This window comes from Schistocerca serialis, chromosome 10 (genome assembly GCF_023864345.2).
Source record: "Schistocerca serialis cubense isolate TAMUIC-IGC-003099 chromosome 10, iqSchSeri2.2, whole genome shotgun sequence".
Classification (NCBI taxonomy): Eukaryota; Metazoa; Arthropoda; class Insecta; order Orthoptera; family Acrididae; genus Schistocerca; species Schistocerca serialis.
The window spans coordinates 225,243,156-225,258,571 of record NC_064647.1 but is presented as its reverse complement, the minus strand read 5'-3'; the positions used below and the strand labels follow the sequence as shown (position 1 = coordinate 225,258,571).

Here is a 15,416-nt window from a genome sequence, read left to right as displayed (position 1 = left end):
TAAACTGTGCTTAACTGCACTTTGAGCTGGATCATCTAGGACATGTTTCTGACTAATTTCTTACGATAGAGGATTTCAGTTCCCAAAAGCAAAGCAGACACAATGTCAGTATTGTTTATATCATTGTTAAATCCGTTATTATGTGCAGTACAGGGCTTCATGTGCTTTCAGGACAAAGTGGGGCATACAAAAGACTTTTGGCCCAAAATGTTTCCAACTATTAGCAATTGCCACTGATCCTCAACCACAGAGTGTGTGTATCAATAAAAGAATGCCAAATATTACTAAAGATTTCACAAGTTCAAATACTGAAATGTGTGTGAATTCCTAATGGAACAAACTACTGAGGCCAGTGGTCTCTAGACTTACTACTTAAACTAACTTATGCTAAAAATAACACTCACACCCATGTCCAGATTTCACAAGTGTTTGAGTTATTGTTGCTTCCTGGTGCATCAATGTTTTTATCTAAATTAAGATCTTGCGCTATGATGGGTGGTGCTTTCACTACTGGTGGTGTCATTGCTCCACATTGAGCATGCAATAAATGCATCAGATAGCCCACACTGAGGTGACGAAAGCCATATGATACTTCCCACTATCATGTTGGTGCTCTTTTTGCTCAGCATAGGGCAGCAACTCAAGGTGGCATGGACTCAAAGTCATTGGAAGTCCCCTGCAGAAATACTGAGCCATGCTGCTTCTATACCCAACCATAACCGCGGAAGTGTTGCTGCTGTAAGATTTTATGCACAAACTGACCTCTCATTTATGGCCCAAAAACGTTTGACAGGATTTATGTACCACGATCTGGGTAGCCAAATCATTTGCTCAAATTGTCCACAACATTCTTCAAGCCATCGCAAACAAATGTGGCCTGGTGATAAGGTGTACTGTCAACCGTAAAAATTCCATTATTGTTGGCTGCAAATGGTCTCCAAGTAGCTGAACATACACATTTCCAGTCAATGATTGGTTCGGTTAGACCGGAGAACCCAGTCCATTCTGTGTAGACATGTCCCATACCATTATGGAGCCAACAACAACTTGCACAGTATTGGTTCAGTTAGACCGGAGAACCCAGTCCATTCCGTGTAGACATGGCCCGTACCATTATGGAGCCACCAACAACTTGCACAGTGCCTTGTTGCCAACTTCGGTCCATGGATTCATGGGGCCTGCACCATACTTTAACCGTACCATCAGCTCCTACCAACTGAAATTGGGATTCATCTGACCAGGCCATCATTTTCCAGTTGTCTAGGGTCCGACCAATACCTTCAAAAGCCCAGAGAGGTGCTGCAGACAAAGTTATGCTATTAGTAAACTCACTCATGCCACCTGTCTGCTGTCACAGCTCATTAATGCCCAATTTCACTGCACTTTCCTAACAGATACATTTTACGTTCGTTGTACGTCCCACATAGATTTCTGTGGTTATTGAATGGAGGGGCAGTTGTCTGTTAGCACTGAAAAGTCTTCACAAAAGCCACTACTCTTGGCCATTAAGTGGAGGCCACTCGCCAATGCATTGTCCGTGGTGAGAGGTAATGCCTGAAATCTGGTATTATTGGCTCACTCTCGATACTGTGGATATTCTCAGAATCTTTAATTGCCTAATGATTTCCAAAATGGAATGTTCCATGCATCTAGCTCAAACTATCATTCCGCATCCAAGTCTGTTAATTCCTGCAGCCATTATCACGTCAAAAACCCCTTAAAGTGTGTCACTTGAGTACAAACCACAGCTCTGTTAATGCATTGCACTTTTCTATCTTGTTAAGGTGATACTAGCACCATCTGTATATGCGCATATTACTATCCCATGACTCTTGTCACTTCAGTTTGTTTGTATTGATGAGCAAACCAAAAACAAAAAGCAGTGCAATTTTCTAGGATGAAAATGTAATTGACACAGATGCAAAATATTCCAGAATTCAACAAGTGAATTTTTCTATTATATGTACTCTTCCAGGGTGGCTGAGAACATTTTGTGGTGCAAACTTCATTTGCCTGAATATTGCGCGTTTTTACAAAAGTGGTGTGGGCAACAGATTTCTGATAAGTCAACATTAAGGAAAAATTAATACGATTTTTGTTATCAGTGGGCTCCAAAGAGTGTGTGGCAGTATACAGATGAAAATAAAATGATCGTATGGCGTAGTTGGTCGGGAGACCCCACCTGGGGCAGTTCAGCTGCTGAGTTACAAGTCTTTTCAGTTGACTCAACATTGTGTGACTTACGGTTCGATGACAATAAAATGATGAGGAAGACAATGCAACACCCAGTACCCGAGAGGAGAAAATCTCCGACCTGGCTGGGAATCAAACCCGGGCCCGCTGTATGGCTGCCAGACACACTGAACAGTAGGCTTAGGGGGCAGACACTATACAAGTAACCACCACAGGTGGACAGCCATCGACAAAACAAAGGAAGTATGTGGACATTCCACTGGCAATCCCACTGTTGGAATCTCGACAGAGAAAAACCCTCAAAGCCATTACTGATTCTTGTAAAGGACTGGAATGCATGACTCATTCAACAGTAGCTCATTTTGTAAAAGCCAAACGGTCTTCAATTGCTGTGGCCTGGGAGAATTCAAGCAGAGAAGTTCCTGTTATGTATTTGGATGCTGAAGCATACATGCCAAAAGCAGCAACTGCCCTCTGCATATTCTATCCGCATTTAATGCCCTTCACTTGTTTGCTCTGTGCGCTGCAACGTATTTCCGAAGAAGTGTGCAGCAGCTAACCCAAACAAAATAAAATAATTTCATATACCAAGGTGTGTCTGAAAGGTGCACATCGTGCCACTTTCGAGAGAACTGCTGCTGAACCTAGTGTTGCCACCTGGGCCTGTCCTAACGAGATGCAGCACCTGGATTGTAGCTGTCAGTTTTTGTAATGACAATTTTTCGAGCCATTAAATCTGTGACTAATCAATTTCCAAAAGAGTCTTCAGTATCAGTACAAAAAGCATAAAATGCTTCCACTGAATCTAAAATTGAAAATTCTCTGGCATACATTCACAGCAACTTCGACTTATTTGCGAGCAGTGTAAGAGAATAAGAATTTGTCAGTTGCCTCTGCAGAAATCATTACAAATTGTTAACATGTCAATAAAAATAATCAATTTATGAAAATATAATGTAATGGGGTACATAAAAAAATCTACTCACCACACAGCAGCACATGTAAAAGACGTATGATGTATACAAGCTTTCAGAGCCAGTGACTCCTCCTTCTGATGGAAGGGTTGAAGAGGAGGGATGATGATGATGATGATGATGATGATGATGACTGGTTTGTGGGGCTGCTCATCTGTGTGGCCATAAGCACCCGTGCAAAGTCCCAATTTTTTCACAGACCGATATAGCCACTGTCACGAATGATTATGATGATTATTATGAGGATAAGGAGGAGGAGGACAACACAAACGCCCAGGCAAAGAAAATCCCCAACCCGGCTAGCAATCAAACCTGGGACCCCGTGATCTAGAGGCAGCAATGCTAGCCACTAGGCCACGAGCTGCGGACAGGAAGGAAGGAGGTGTGAAGAAAAAGGACTGGTGGGATTTAGGAAAAGGGGTATAGTTCCGAAAAGTCACCAAGAACTCTAGGTCAGAGGAGACTTGCAGGACAGCCTGTCCTCCTCATCCCACCCAGTACGTCACCCCTGACGCAGGTTCTGGGTGACTTTACTGAACTATACCGCTTTTCCTAGACATCACCAGTCCTTTTCCTTCAGCCCTCTTCCGTCCCCTTTAACCCTTGTGTATATTATGCCTTTTATATGTGTGTTCTCCTGCTGCTGCTTGGTGAGTAGATTTTCTGTCTAACCAATTACATTATATTTTTAGGAACTGTTAACACTGTCAAATGTGGGCTAACATTAGAGATGATATTGGGCAAAGAAGAATAAGTTTGATGCTACTTTGGCAAGGTCTCCACGTTACTCGACTTTTACTACTATTTGAAATAGCCTCAGTGGCGCAGATGAAGGCACTCTAATGCACATCTCTTCAGGAATATTTAATATCTTAAAATTTGCAACACTGTCCTGTAATATGCAAGGATCATTTTCCTCCTGCGAAACATTTCTTTCTGGTTGTCAGAGAATTTGGAGAAGTACCTGGCTGCTCATTGCACTTCAAAATGAGAGGTAAGGTAGAGTAACTTAGTAATTTCAGTGTAGATGGACATTCTAGTAAAGTTATATGATTCAATGTAACTTTATTTTAACAGCACAGTCGCAGATTTTCAAAATAAAAAATTAAGTAATGTAAAATTTACCTCCTTAATGTATTTTTCATGTTTCTGGTATTTTAAGTGCATAGTGTAACTGAGAATTTGATTTCAGTTGGAATTACCGTTTATGTTAAATATTAAACAAAATATTTTCATGATATTACATTTTTTGTACATACTTCTACTATTTTCCTTAAATAAATACCAATGTATTTCACATGTTGGGGGAGGGGGGGAGGGGGGGGGGGGGGAAATGTGGGCTCTACTTACAGTGAACATTGCACAGAACATGTTCACAAACTCTGTAGAATGTTTGGTCAACACAATGCATTGAGTAAGTCGTCTGTGATGAGACTGATTGTTAAATTTGAGAAAAGTGGTTTGTTTGTGGACATTAAACACTTGGGCATGCTTGTGTTAGTTGTTAAGTGTAAAACGTCACTGTCGGGAGTGATAATGTTGCTGTTAGTCTAGTGAACTCTATACAACAAAATTCACAAAAATTAGATATCTGCAGAACCAGCATGCAACAAATGCTGAAGAAAATCTGCACCTTTGGACCTATAAAATTCAACTGATACATGAATGGAATCCAAACAATCATGTAAAGCACCGAGAATTTGTCCATTAGGTGTTTCCAAAATGAATAATGCACAAAAATTTCATCCAGAAAATAACATTTACTGATGAAGCACACATTCGAGTTGAATAGGTTCGTGAACAAACACAATCGCAGGCTTTGGGGCACAGAAAACATTCATTCAAGTAATTATGGAGATGTCGTTACCTGTAGAAATGACTGTGTAGTGTGGCAGTTGGGCTGATGGTGCAATTGGGCCATACGTCTTAAGATGGCACTGCACATGCATACACAGTGGATGGTGAATGCTACCATAAAATGTTAAAGCTTTTTTGGTCTGATCTCTGACTGAGTGAGTACTGAAGTAGTTTGGTTTCAAAAAGTTGGGCAGCCTGTCACACCTCAATTACAACAAAGGAGCTGTTATGAGAGGTTCCCCGGCTGGGTGTTTCCTCACAATGGTAATGCTAATTGACCGCTCAGCTCTTCTGAGTCGACACTGTGTGATTTACTTCTGTGGTTGTACTTGAAATTTCATGTGTACGCCAACTAATGAGGATCCCTTCCACAGCTCAACGGTGAGATGCAGCATGTAATATCAGAAATAGAGATGCAAGTATGCCAAAACATTATGGAGAACTTGATCAAACAAACGAATGTGTGACTGCAGAGTCATCACAGGCATTTGAGTAGCATCATACTTCACATATAACCACAGGTAGCATACACTGCAGTAATATGTAAATTACTTCATTTCTTCAATTTGTATGTTATTGTGCACTCCAAAGTTGCATTCTTTCTGGAAGACCTGTTAGTTTGGGGTTGACATGATAAGACTGCTCTCTCACAATTATGATGAAGAAACAAATGAATAGAATAAATGGTAAAGTCACTGGAACTGATTCAGCTCAGAGCCAATTTTATTTACTGACCTCAATTTGAAGGCCGAGAGACTCTATTAACCTCTTTCCTTCCTCTGTCCACGGGGCGGGTGTGGGATCATCTCGACGCAGCAAGTATCGCCAGACAATAAATCCAGAACATCCTCTATGTGGGAGATATTCGACGACTTTGTATATGCCATCGTATCTGAAACACAACACCATTATAGGTAAGAAAAAAACGATCTCAATAATTAACTGACAATAACACTGAGAGGAAGAAGTGAAGAGGGGGATATCTTCTGTATGTAGTGTGGTCAGAAAGACAACAGGAAGTCACAAATTGGCAACTGTTGTCAACATAGAAAACAACCAGCAGTGATACGATGAAAAGATTCCTCAACTATTGTTTTGACTGTGCAAAGTACGGTTGAGTCGATACCCAAAGTGTCACTTTTGTAAAAATATAAGTTAATGTGGACGAGTAGGAAAACAATCATGCAAAGTCGAATACAGCATTAGTAGGAGCTTTCTGAAACAGCCACGTCCATTAAATATCTAGGCATAAAGAAGTAAAAGGATATGAAATTGGATGAGCACATCAAGTTGGTAGTAGTAAAGGCATACGCTCGGCGTCGTTTTATTTGAAGAATTTTGGGGAAGTGTAATACATTCATAAAGGAGACAGTGTACAGATGGCTAGTGCAACCCATTCGTGGGTATTGTTCGAGTGTTTGGGATCCTCAGCAGGTCGAATTAAATGAAGACATAAAAGCAATTCAAAGGTATGCTGCTAGATTTGTTACCAGTAGGTTTGATAAGCACGCAAGTATTACGGAGATGCTTTGTCAACTCAAATGGGAATCCCTGGAAGGAAGACAACGCGCTTTTCACAAGGCACAATTTTGTAAATTTATAGAACTGGCATTTGAAACCAACTACATAATGATTCCATTGTTGCCAATGTACATTTCGCATAAGGACCACGAAGCTAAGACACAAGAAATTAGGGCTTGTACAGATTTTTTCCCTCACTATATATGCAAGTGGCACAGGAAAGAAATGACTACTAGTAGGTATGCACTGTATCTAGATGTAACAAGTCATCCATGAGGGCAAGAATTGAAATGATGAATCACTCTGATAGTTACTTTATAAGCAGCTTAAAAGCTAGTTTTTACTCAGGATTTTACTTCTTTCTGTTTACGATTTCATCTTATTTTCTTTTTGCATTTGTATTTCTTTGTAATTTTTATGCAAAATACTACTCTTCTGGAGCCAACAATAAACCTGAAGCCTGGGCCATTAACTGTGGCAACCTGATGGGCCACTGGACTGCACCTTTGGACTGCAGCAGCAGGACACGCTCTTGGGGCGATCAATGAATCAATCAGTTAGCTGCAAACCCTCACCACTCACTGCTCAGACTCCAAAACATATCCCACCCAAGACACCATTTTCAATCAGTATACTTTTCGCAAGTAATGCATATGAAATTACACTCTTCAGTTGGAATGTGGACAACACCAACAGAGATCGAGCGACTGTTCCCTGCAAAGTTTTTAGCTGGCTAGCACCTGAGGTACAGTAGTGATCTTGGAGTGTTAATGAATTACACTCCTTAATTGTATCATCATAAACAGCTTGTGAGACATATACAAATAGTACATATATGAACGTTTTGAAACTAAGATGTTATTGATTATGTAGACTTTCTGGCATAATGACTGAGGATGCATTTCTCAGGTACGCAGCCGGATATTGTAGCCATCTCGACATGATATTTCAATGGACCAACAGCCCGTCATCTTCAGGCGAGTATGCTGAAGCAAAATCTCACCGGAACTGAATTTCTAACAGAATCAGTGGCTCCTTTACAGACCGCGGCTTGCACACCAAGCACACACGTGCAGCACCGCCATGAACTAGTAGAAATAGACAAAATGATATGTTGCTAGCAGAACAATAATTAAAAGAATATTCTGGTTGAAATGAAGACTGTTGTTTAATATTGAACAAATTGGATTCAATGTCTTACTTAAAGGGAAACCCTTATTCCCATTAATAATATTATCTTATAATTGAGTCTCAACAGATTCCTCATGAACACAGGAATGATTATTTGCATCTCATTATACAACATCTTGTTTCCTTCATTAAGACAGCATTCTGCCACTGTGGATTACTCTGGCTGGAGCAAACGAATGTGACGATAGTGTTCAGTTCAGGCTGCCAGTGAAATCACCAGAGGATAATCGTAAACCTGATGCTTCTCTACCTTTTGTTGTGAGTAGAACCTCGAAAATTTCAAGAATTTTAAGAAGATATGACATCAAAAGTGTATTCATCCCACTTGCTAAGATTAGGACTGTCCTTGGATCAGTAAAGGATGACTTCAGACTGAGGAAACGTGGATAAAACAAAATCTGCTGTCATTGTGGGATGACTTATAAGGCCAAACAATCTGTACTATTCAGAACCAATGTGTAGAACACCATCATCACACTTCTTTACTCCAGCCAGAGAAATGCGCAGTGGCAGACTCCTGTCTTAGCAAGGGACATAAGATGTTGCAGAATGAGATCCAAATGATCGCACCTTTGTCTCACTACTGTGAATGTGTTCCAAGAGACTCTGTGACATTTGATTATCTGATAATAATAATAACTAGGCTACGGGTTATAGCACAATTCCACTACACACAAGAGTTGGTTTCGATTTGGTAATCGAAGAAAGTGTGTTGGCTCAAAAACATTTCATTTTGCCTGCTTCATTTATGGAATTTTTAGATTTTGCATTGTCTATACAGAGACAAGTCACGTGTTTAGGCAACAATGCAAGCAAAAAATTTTTAAACCTCACTGTTCCTCCTCATGATTTTTCCACAAGAGGGCTCCTTTGGAAAGGTTTGTAATTAATCAGTGCAGAGCAGTAGGCTGTTCTTCAAGCACTTGCAAGCACATTTCACTCTCTTATAATTTCACACGTCTCCCATATGTAAGTCAGACTCTGTTTTCTGCTACTTTTGTACTGTGAGTTACTGACAACTTTCACACAAAGCACAAATTCAGACTGGTGGTGGTTAAGGAGGAATATTCTTTGCAAACTAATCATCATAGCATTCACTTTAATAAATTTAGGGAGATATGGAAACCCAATTCCTGATAACTGTTTGAGGTTTTGAATTGCTGTCTTCCAGAATGCGAGTCCAGTGTCTCCCAACACTTGGAAGCCTTTACTTCTACATTTTATTTCAATTTATGATTCATTGTTAAGTATTTTTATACATTCCAGACAAAACAAGTGAATCAGATGTCAAAGTAATTTTATACTTTCAGATGCCGTCGACAGGTACGTAAATGATTAGAGTTGCAGACAGGCAGGAGGGCCAATGGACTGCATTAGTGTTGTTCGTGTTTAGTGTTGTTATCAGACTGGTAGGTTGTATAAGGGTCAAGAAGAGCATCATATTGTGAGTGATCACTGTGAAAGGCTACAGAGATATCATGTACACATGTGAGACAGCATTATCAGCACCTGGTAGAGTCTGAAAGGGGCCTCACTGTAAGTCTCCATTTGGCCAGCTGGTCGAATAATGGAAGATCCAGATGTGTGGGGCATTTAGATGTAGTAGTGGGCCGATGTCAGCCTGCGTAAAAGTGTGAGGGCAGGCATAATTGTGATCAAATTTCCGATCGACCATGTCTCACTGCCACAGGGCAGGAATACCGTATTGTGCACCAAGCATACCACACATTGTAAAACCTTCACATCTGCATATGCCCTCTGAAAACAAGTGATTGACTCCCTGCAACATTCTGTATCAACACACACCACTGGCCGGAGATTAACAGCAGCAGCAGGACTAGGGAATTGTCGTCCCAAGCATAAGCACATCAAACGGCTGTGTCTGGTGTCACGACCAGGAAACACGGACCGGTGATCAACCGTGTCGCATTGTATACAGCAATGAGTCGTGATTCTGCACTACTCCAGACAGCATCATCTGCAAGAATGTTGATGACCTGGAAAATCTCAGATTTCTCCAAGGTTTTTTTGAAAAGCACATCACTGTTATTGCCTGCATTGTCGTTTACTTTAGTTCACAGCTGGTAATTCAATGACTAAAGGAACTCTGATGGTACAAATACTTTACACAAGGGCATACTGTGTTCTCATGTGTTACATCTCATATGACAGTATCGTGGTGCCATTTTTCAAGAGGACAATGCTCATCCGTATACGACACATGTCTCTATGAACTGTCTCCATGATGTGGATGTGCTACCATAGCTGGCAAGATCCTCTGATCTATCCCCAATAGAAAATGTGTGAGTCCAGCTCGAATTTCAACTACATCCCAGTGCCAATATTCATAATACGGATGACCAGTTATGACAGTTGTGGGCCAGCTTGCCTCAGGAGAAGACACAAAAGCAGCACGACACCCTTTCCAACTGGATCAGTGCGTCCATCTGGGTCACAGGGGGTGTAATGTCATACTAAAAAGTGGTTTCATACTGGCAATTTCTTTATGTATTTCACTTGAGTTTTAACCATCGAAATAAAATCACATACCTTCTCAACCTGTGAAGTTTTATTTCATTTCATCCTCCCATCTGGGTTCTTCACTATTTTTGTCAGACAGTCTATGTTTGGTTTGTGGGGCACTCAACCGTGCGGTCATCAGCGCCCATACAAAGTCCCAATTTCTTTTCTACAGCTCAATTTAGCCACTGTCACGAATGATGATGATGATTATTATTATTATTATGAAATGATGAGGACAACACAAACACACAGTCCCTGGACAGAGAAAATCCCCAATTCGGCCAGGAATTGAACCCGGGACCCTGTGATCCAGAGTCAGACAGTCTATGTTCTACCTTATGCCTGTGGTTGCACAGGTATGCGCACAATGCTATGGTACTTCCTTATAACACAGTCCCACTACACACTTAGAATAATCACATTTTGGGGAACACGCAAATTTTTTCTAATGGTTTTGAATTGCTCCCTTTGTTGTTTTGTACATAGCCTTGGTCCCACATTTAATTCCTATTATACTAATCCCAGTCTCTCATAACTATGCCAGTATTCTAGACAATCAGTTACAATTGCGGTTGAAGTTCATGAGATTGTACATCATTAATATCATTTTCATGTTGTACATGTCATAGATTTAGTGAAATACTTGTGTTTAACACATATAAAAAAAAACAACAACAACATTTGGAGCAAGCCCTACATTCCACCTTTACAGAACCTACAAAATATACTACAATCATCTTTGGTGTCCTAAATCTCAGAACTGCCTGCTCTATATTAGAGGGGATTCTATCCAAAATATGCGTATAAAGTAACCTGAACATAGAAACACGAAATGATGGATCCGTAGAGAACAGAATATCGCAAGTAATTTTATAAGAAAGATGAAGTGTTAGAAGTTATTGGCTTCAATTGATCTTTATACATGCTCCATAGCACAGTACTTAGTGGCAGTTCCAAGGAACTCGAATAAACTACACAAAATACTAAAATAAATATGTGAAGATATCTTACCGCAAGCCTTCCTCAGGAGCATATATGGAGCGTTTCCTGAACTTGTAGCTTCGAAGTACACGTACTGGTTTCCCCGCTCGCCAGTCAACAGCTTTCCCTCCTTCTTCACTCAGTTCAGTATTACAATTAAGTGCGAGAGCCCTGAAACACAGTTATAAGCAATGTAAACCACAGAGGATGCAAAAGTAGCCACTCACTCTATAGTTGAGGCTTTGAGTGATAGACAAGCACCTAAACAAAACAGACCTCATAGGTAAACTTTTGGGAAATGTGTTTCTCAGAAACATGCATGCACGGATAGCCTAATGATTAAGGTGACTGTTTGTGAAAGTGGGAAATCCAGGTTCAAATCTTGATCCAGCACAAATTTTCACGTCACCTGTATGTGGTACGTCTATACCTAACACAGATGAAGCCAAATTATTCGCGTTCAGTGACTGTATTTAAAAGTTATTTCGGATGGCTGTCTTTCTTCAATAATGTCTGTTCATACAAACAAGCACGCAAAGAAATAGGAATGTTTGGAAAAATCAGAATCACATTTACAGGGTTTTCAAGACGAAGATGAAGACTTCCTTGTTGGCGTAATAGCCATCGATGACAGGTGGATCCACCACTACGGACCGTAAGTGAGGTGTTACCTGTGGTGTCACCGCCAGACACCGCACTTGCTAGGTGGTAGCCTTTAAATCGGCCGCGGTCCGCTAGTATACGTCAGACCCGCGTGTCGCCACTGTCAGTGATTGCAGACCGAGCGCCGCCACACGGCAGATCTAGAGAGACTTACTAGCACTTACCCCAGTTGTACAGCCGACTTTGCTAGCGATGGTTCACTGAGAATTACGCCCTCATTAGCCGAGACGATAGTTAGCATAGCCTTCAGCTTAGTCAATTGCTACGACCTAGCAAGGCGCCATTTATCCTTTGCTATGTGTCTAATGAAGCATGTACAGTAACAAGACCAATGTTCACCAATTGTGGATTAAAGTTAAGTATTCCAGAAGCTACGTATTTTTCTTTATAGCATTCATTACGTATACTGTTTCAGACCTCACGCCAGCCTGCGTGAGTTTAAGCGCGTGCCTTTCGGTTACCCGTCACTGTGGATTGGCTGTCTTGCCAGTCCACAACATTACCTGTGTTTTGCCTCACATAATTTGTAGTTAGAAGGGTACAGAAACCATAATATGACCATCTGAGATCCCCTTTTGCTTTGCCGTACGTATGTACTATGCTTATACTTATTGCTGACTTCATCTCCATGGACTGAAATTTTGAGTCTCAAAACTTCAGTCTCTCGAATCCACAAAATAAGAGATACAGTTTTTTCATGAAACACTGTAAAATATTAACTGAATATTGCCATAGGAAACACTTCTTCCAACACATTTCTGTTGATAAACATTAACATTCATTACATTGAACAGACTTCCCACTTCAAGGGACGAAGACAGAGTGACTCTTCTGTTGTGCCCTTGACATCTCATCCTTCTATTGTCACAAGCTTAAGCATTCTCCGAAGCATTGGGGATGCCCATCCATGAAACAACCACTGAGCCAGCAAGTGACAAAATCGCTGTAAAACACCAGTCAAAGCTGCTCCATCTCATAGAAATGTAGCATCCAGCTTTCTGATTTCATGCATACATCAATAAATTTTTGCACAAATGCACATCCATATTTCTTACCCACTTAACGAAATTTCTATGTGCAGGTAATGATCATCACTTGCCAGAAACTGGTACATGTACAGATAGAAACTTATCACTATTGTGAAGTGATACGTTAACATAAGATAGGCAGCAGAGTGTGATGAGGAAACATCACCTTCACCTACAGCAATAAGGCTCAGCAGGCAAGCTTCTTCAGGACAGCTGACGATGATAGTGTTTTGGGATACAAAAGGTTCACTGCTGATTCGTTACTCTCCTAAACGTCTAATTGCGAATAATGACAGCTACTGCGTGCACTGAAACCCAAAAGTGAGACAAGGACAGGGAAGATTTAAAAAGTGTAACTGTGCATCGGGGTAATGGCTCTCTCATATAGCTGGGAAAACAACCCAAACTGATGGAGTACTGACCTAGCTCCAAATGATTTTCACCTTCAGAGTCTGATTGATGAGCACGTGTGTGGGTGCAAGCTTTTGTTACATGAGCACGATGTGGAGATGTGCAGAAGTGTGTAATGAAACTGGCCAATGATTCCCTATTGAAGACACTATACACAGCACTCATAAGCATAACAATCCAATAAAATCTTTCACACAATAGCCTATTTTTTACATCTAGATGTACAATGCTGATGTTATTTACATGACACCCACATTTCTATACAAAAATGTCCATATAAAAATTGTTATATATATTGTTATTTGAAATCTGCCGTGCATATTTTGTGTCAATTAATACAACTGGTTACTTTGTCAATTATTACTATACTAATACTACTAATACTACTAGTACTACTACTACTACTGCTGCTGCTGCTGCTGCTGATTACCGAAACAATTTGCAAAGTCAGGATAAAACCAAAAAAATTGACAAGCTGCAAAGTATTCTTTCACAAGAAAAATATATCAAAGTCATTGGACCAAATGGATGCTAACTTACGAAAGATTGTTTAACAGTTTTAAAAATATTAGAAAGCTTTAGGGTAGCTAGCAGCTGTTGGTGTACATGCTCCCCAAGGAGAGGTGTATATTTGTGTCGACCCATAGTGTCTTCCAGATTGGCAACATTACTCAAGGAATGCCACATAAAATATTTCCCAGACCATCACACTTCCTCTTCTGGCCTGAACTCTTCCAATGAGTCTTGCAGGGAATTTGCTTTCTGACACCTCACCCGGTACATGCCGACGGCCATCTGTCTGATGGAGCATAAAAAGTCATTCATCTGGAAGGGCCATCTTTCGCCACTCGGTGGACATCCAGTTGCAGTAATGGTGTGAAAACTCCAGCCTTTGTTGCCAATGAGGAGCAATCAGCAAGGGTGCACGAACTAGACACCTCCTGCAGAGACCCATACGCACCAATGTTCGCAGAACGGTCATTGAGGAAATACTCTCGGTAGCCCCTCGGTTCATCTGGGTGATGAGATGCTCAGCAGTTGCACATCTATTTGCCCGTACACACCTCCACAGTTGTCATTCGTCCCTATTATCTATGGCCCAGGGTGAACCGCAGTTGCCTCACGGCCAGTTTCATATAGCACCTTTTTGCAGCGCACGATATGCTTTAATCACTGCGGAATGCAAACAGTTTACAAACTTGACTGTTTCAGAAATACTCCCATCCTTGGCCAAATAGCTAGTGATTGTGCCCTTCTGGGCACCAGATAAAATGCTCTGTTTCCACATTATGACAACAACTGCACTGTTTCCCTCATCCCCCCCCCCCCCCCCCACCAGATATACTTTGTGTGTCATCCACTGCTAGTGCAGCCACCTGCTGTCTGTGAGTGCTTATTGCATACTGATGTCAAACATACAAGATGGTTGCATTTATGTGACTGGACTGTGTATTTATAACTATTCAGTCTTCTTGACCACAGGTGTTGGTCTCTGCAACCTCGGAGAGAGCAGAAAATAAACTGTCGCAGCATGTGCCGATATAGCTGTCCTTGCAGTGTCATCCGTATCAGCAGTGACACGTAGCAAGTGCGTGCTGACGATGTGTGAGGCCCGGCGGACATCTGTGGTGGCTTCTGTTGTCCCAGCAAAGACTACCAAATTATGGCAGGTGACTCAGTGTCCCAAACTCTGAACCAGAGGATGGACGAATGGATGGCTGTGTCAGGCCTCAGTGACTTGTGGCACCTTAATGCGAGCGCTGAAGAGTGGGAAAGTGGTTGGGCCCCAGCAAGTAGCCCTGTGGTGGAGTGAGAATGCCGGGTGGTTTTTTTTTTTATGGTTTTAGGGCGCAAAAGTGCTACGGTCATTAGCGCCCGAGAATTCAGGGGTGCTAAGAGCCCGAGCAGTCAGGCAAACCATCGACAGTGTCGGCTCTACTACGTCATCGGCACGTTGTCGTCTAATGGCATAGTCCAATACGGGGCAGGCTGGCCCCATTGGGAGGTGGAGGATAGAGGGTGGACAAATACTGCTGTCAGGTAGCTGATTAAGCAGAAGAAGTAGCCCTGCCAC

The 15,416-nt window shown here is 41.4% G+C and overlaps 1 protein-coding gene across 1 annotated transcript in view; it reads right to left on the bottom strand.

Annotated features, from left to right (window-relative positions):
- The window catches only part of LOC126424739 (E3 ubiquitin-protein ligase UHRF1-like), a 163,292-nt gene that overhangs the window by 26,892 nt on the left and 120,984 nt on the right, over nt 1-15,416 (bottom strand). The window contains exons 9-10 of the mRNA XM_050087457.1: nt 11,271-11,411; nt 5,760-5,916 (exon numbers count right to left, since the gene is read on the bottom strand). Coding sequence (XP_049943414.1) covers nt 5,760-5,916; nt 11,271-11,411 — 298 coding nt within the window. The remainder of the gene's footprint in view (nt 1-5,759; nt 5,917-11,270; nt 11,412-15,416) is intronic.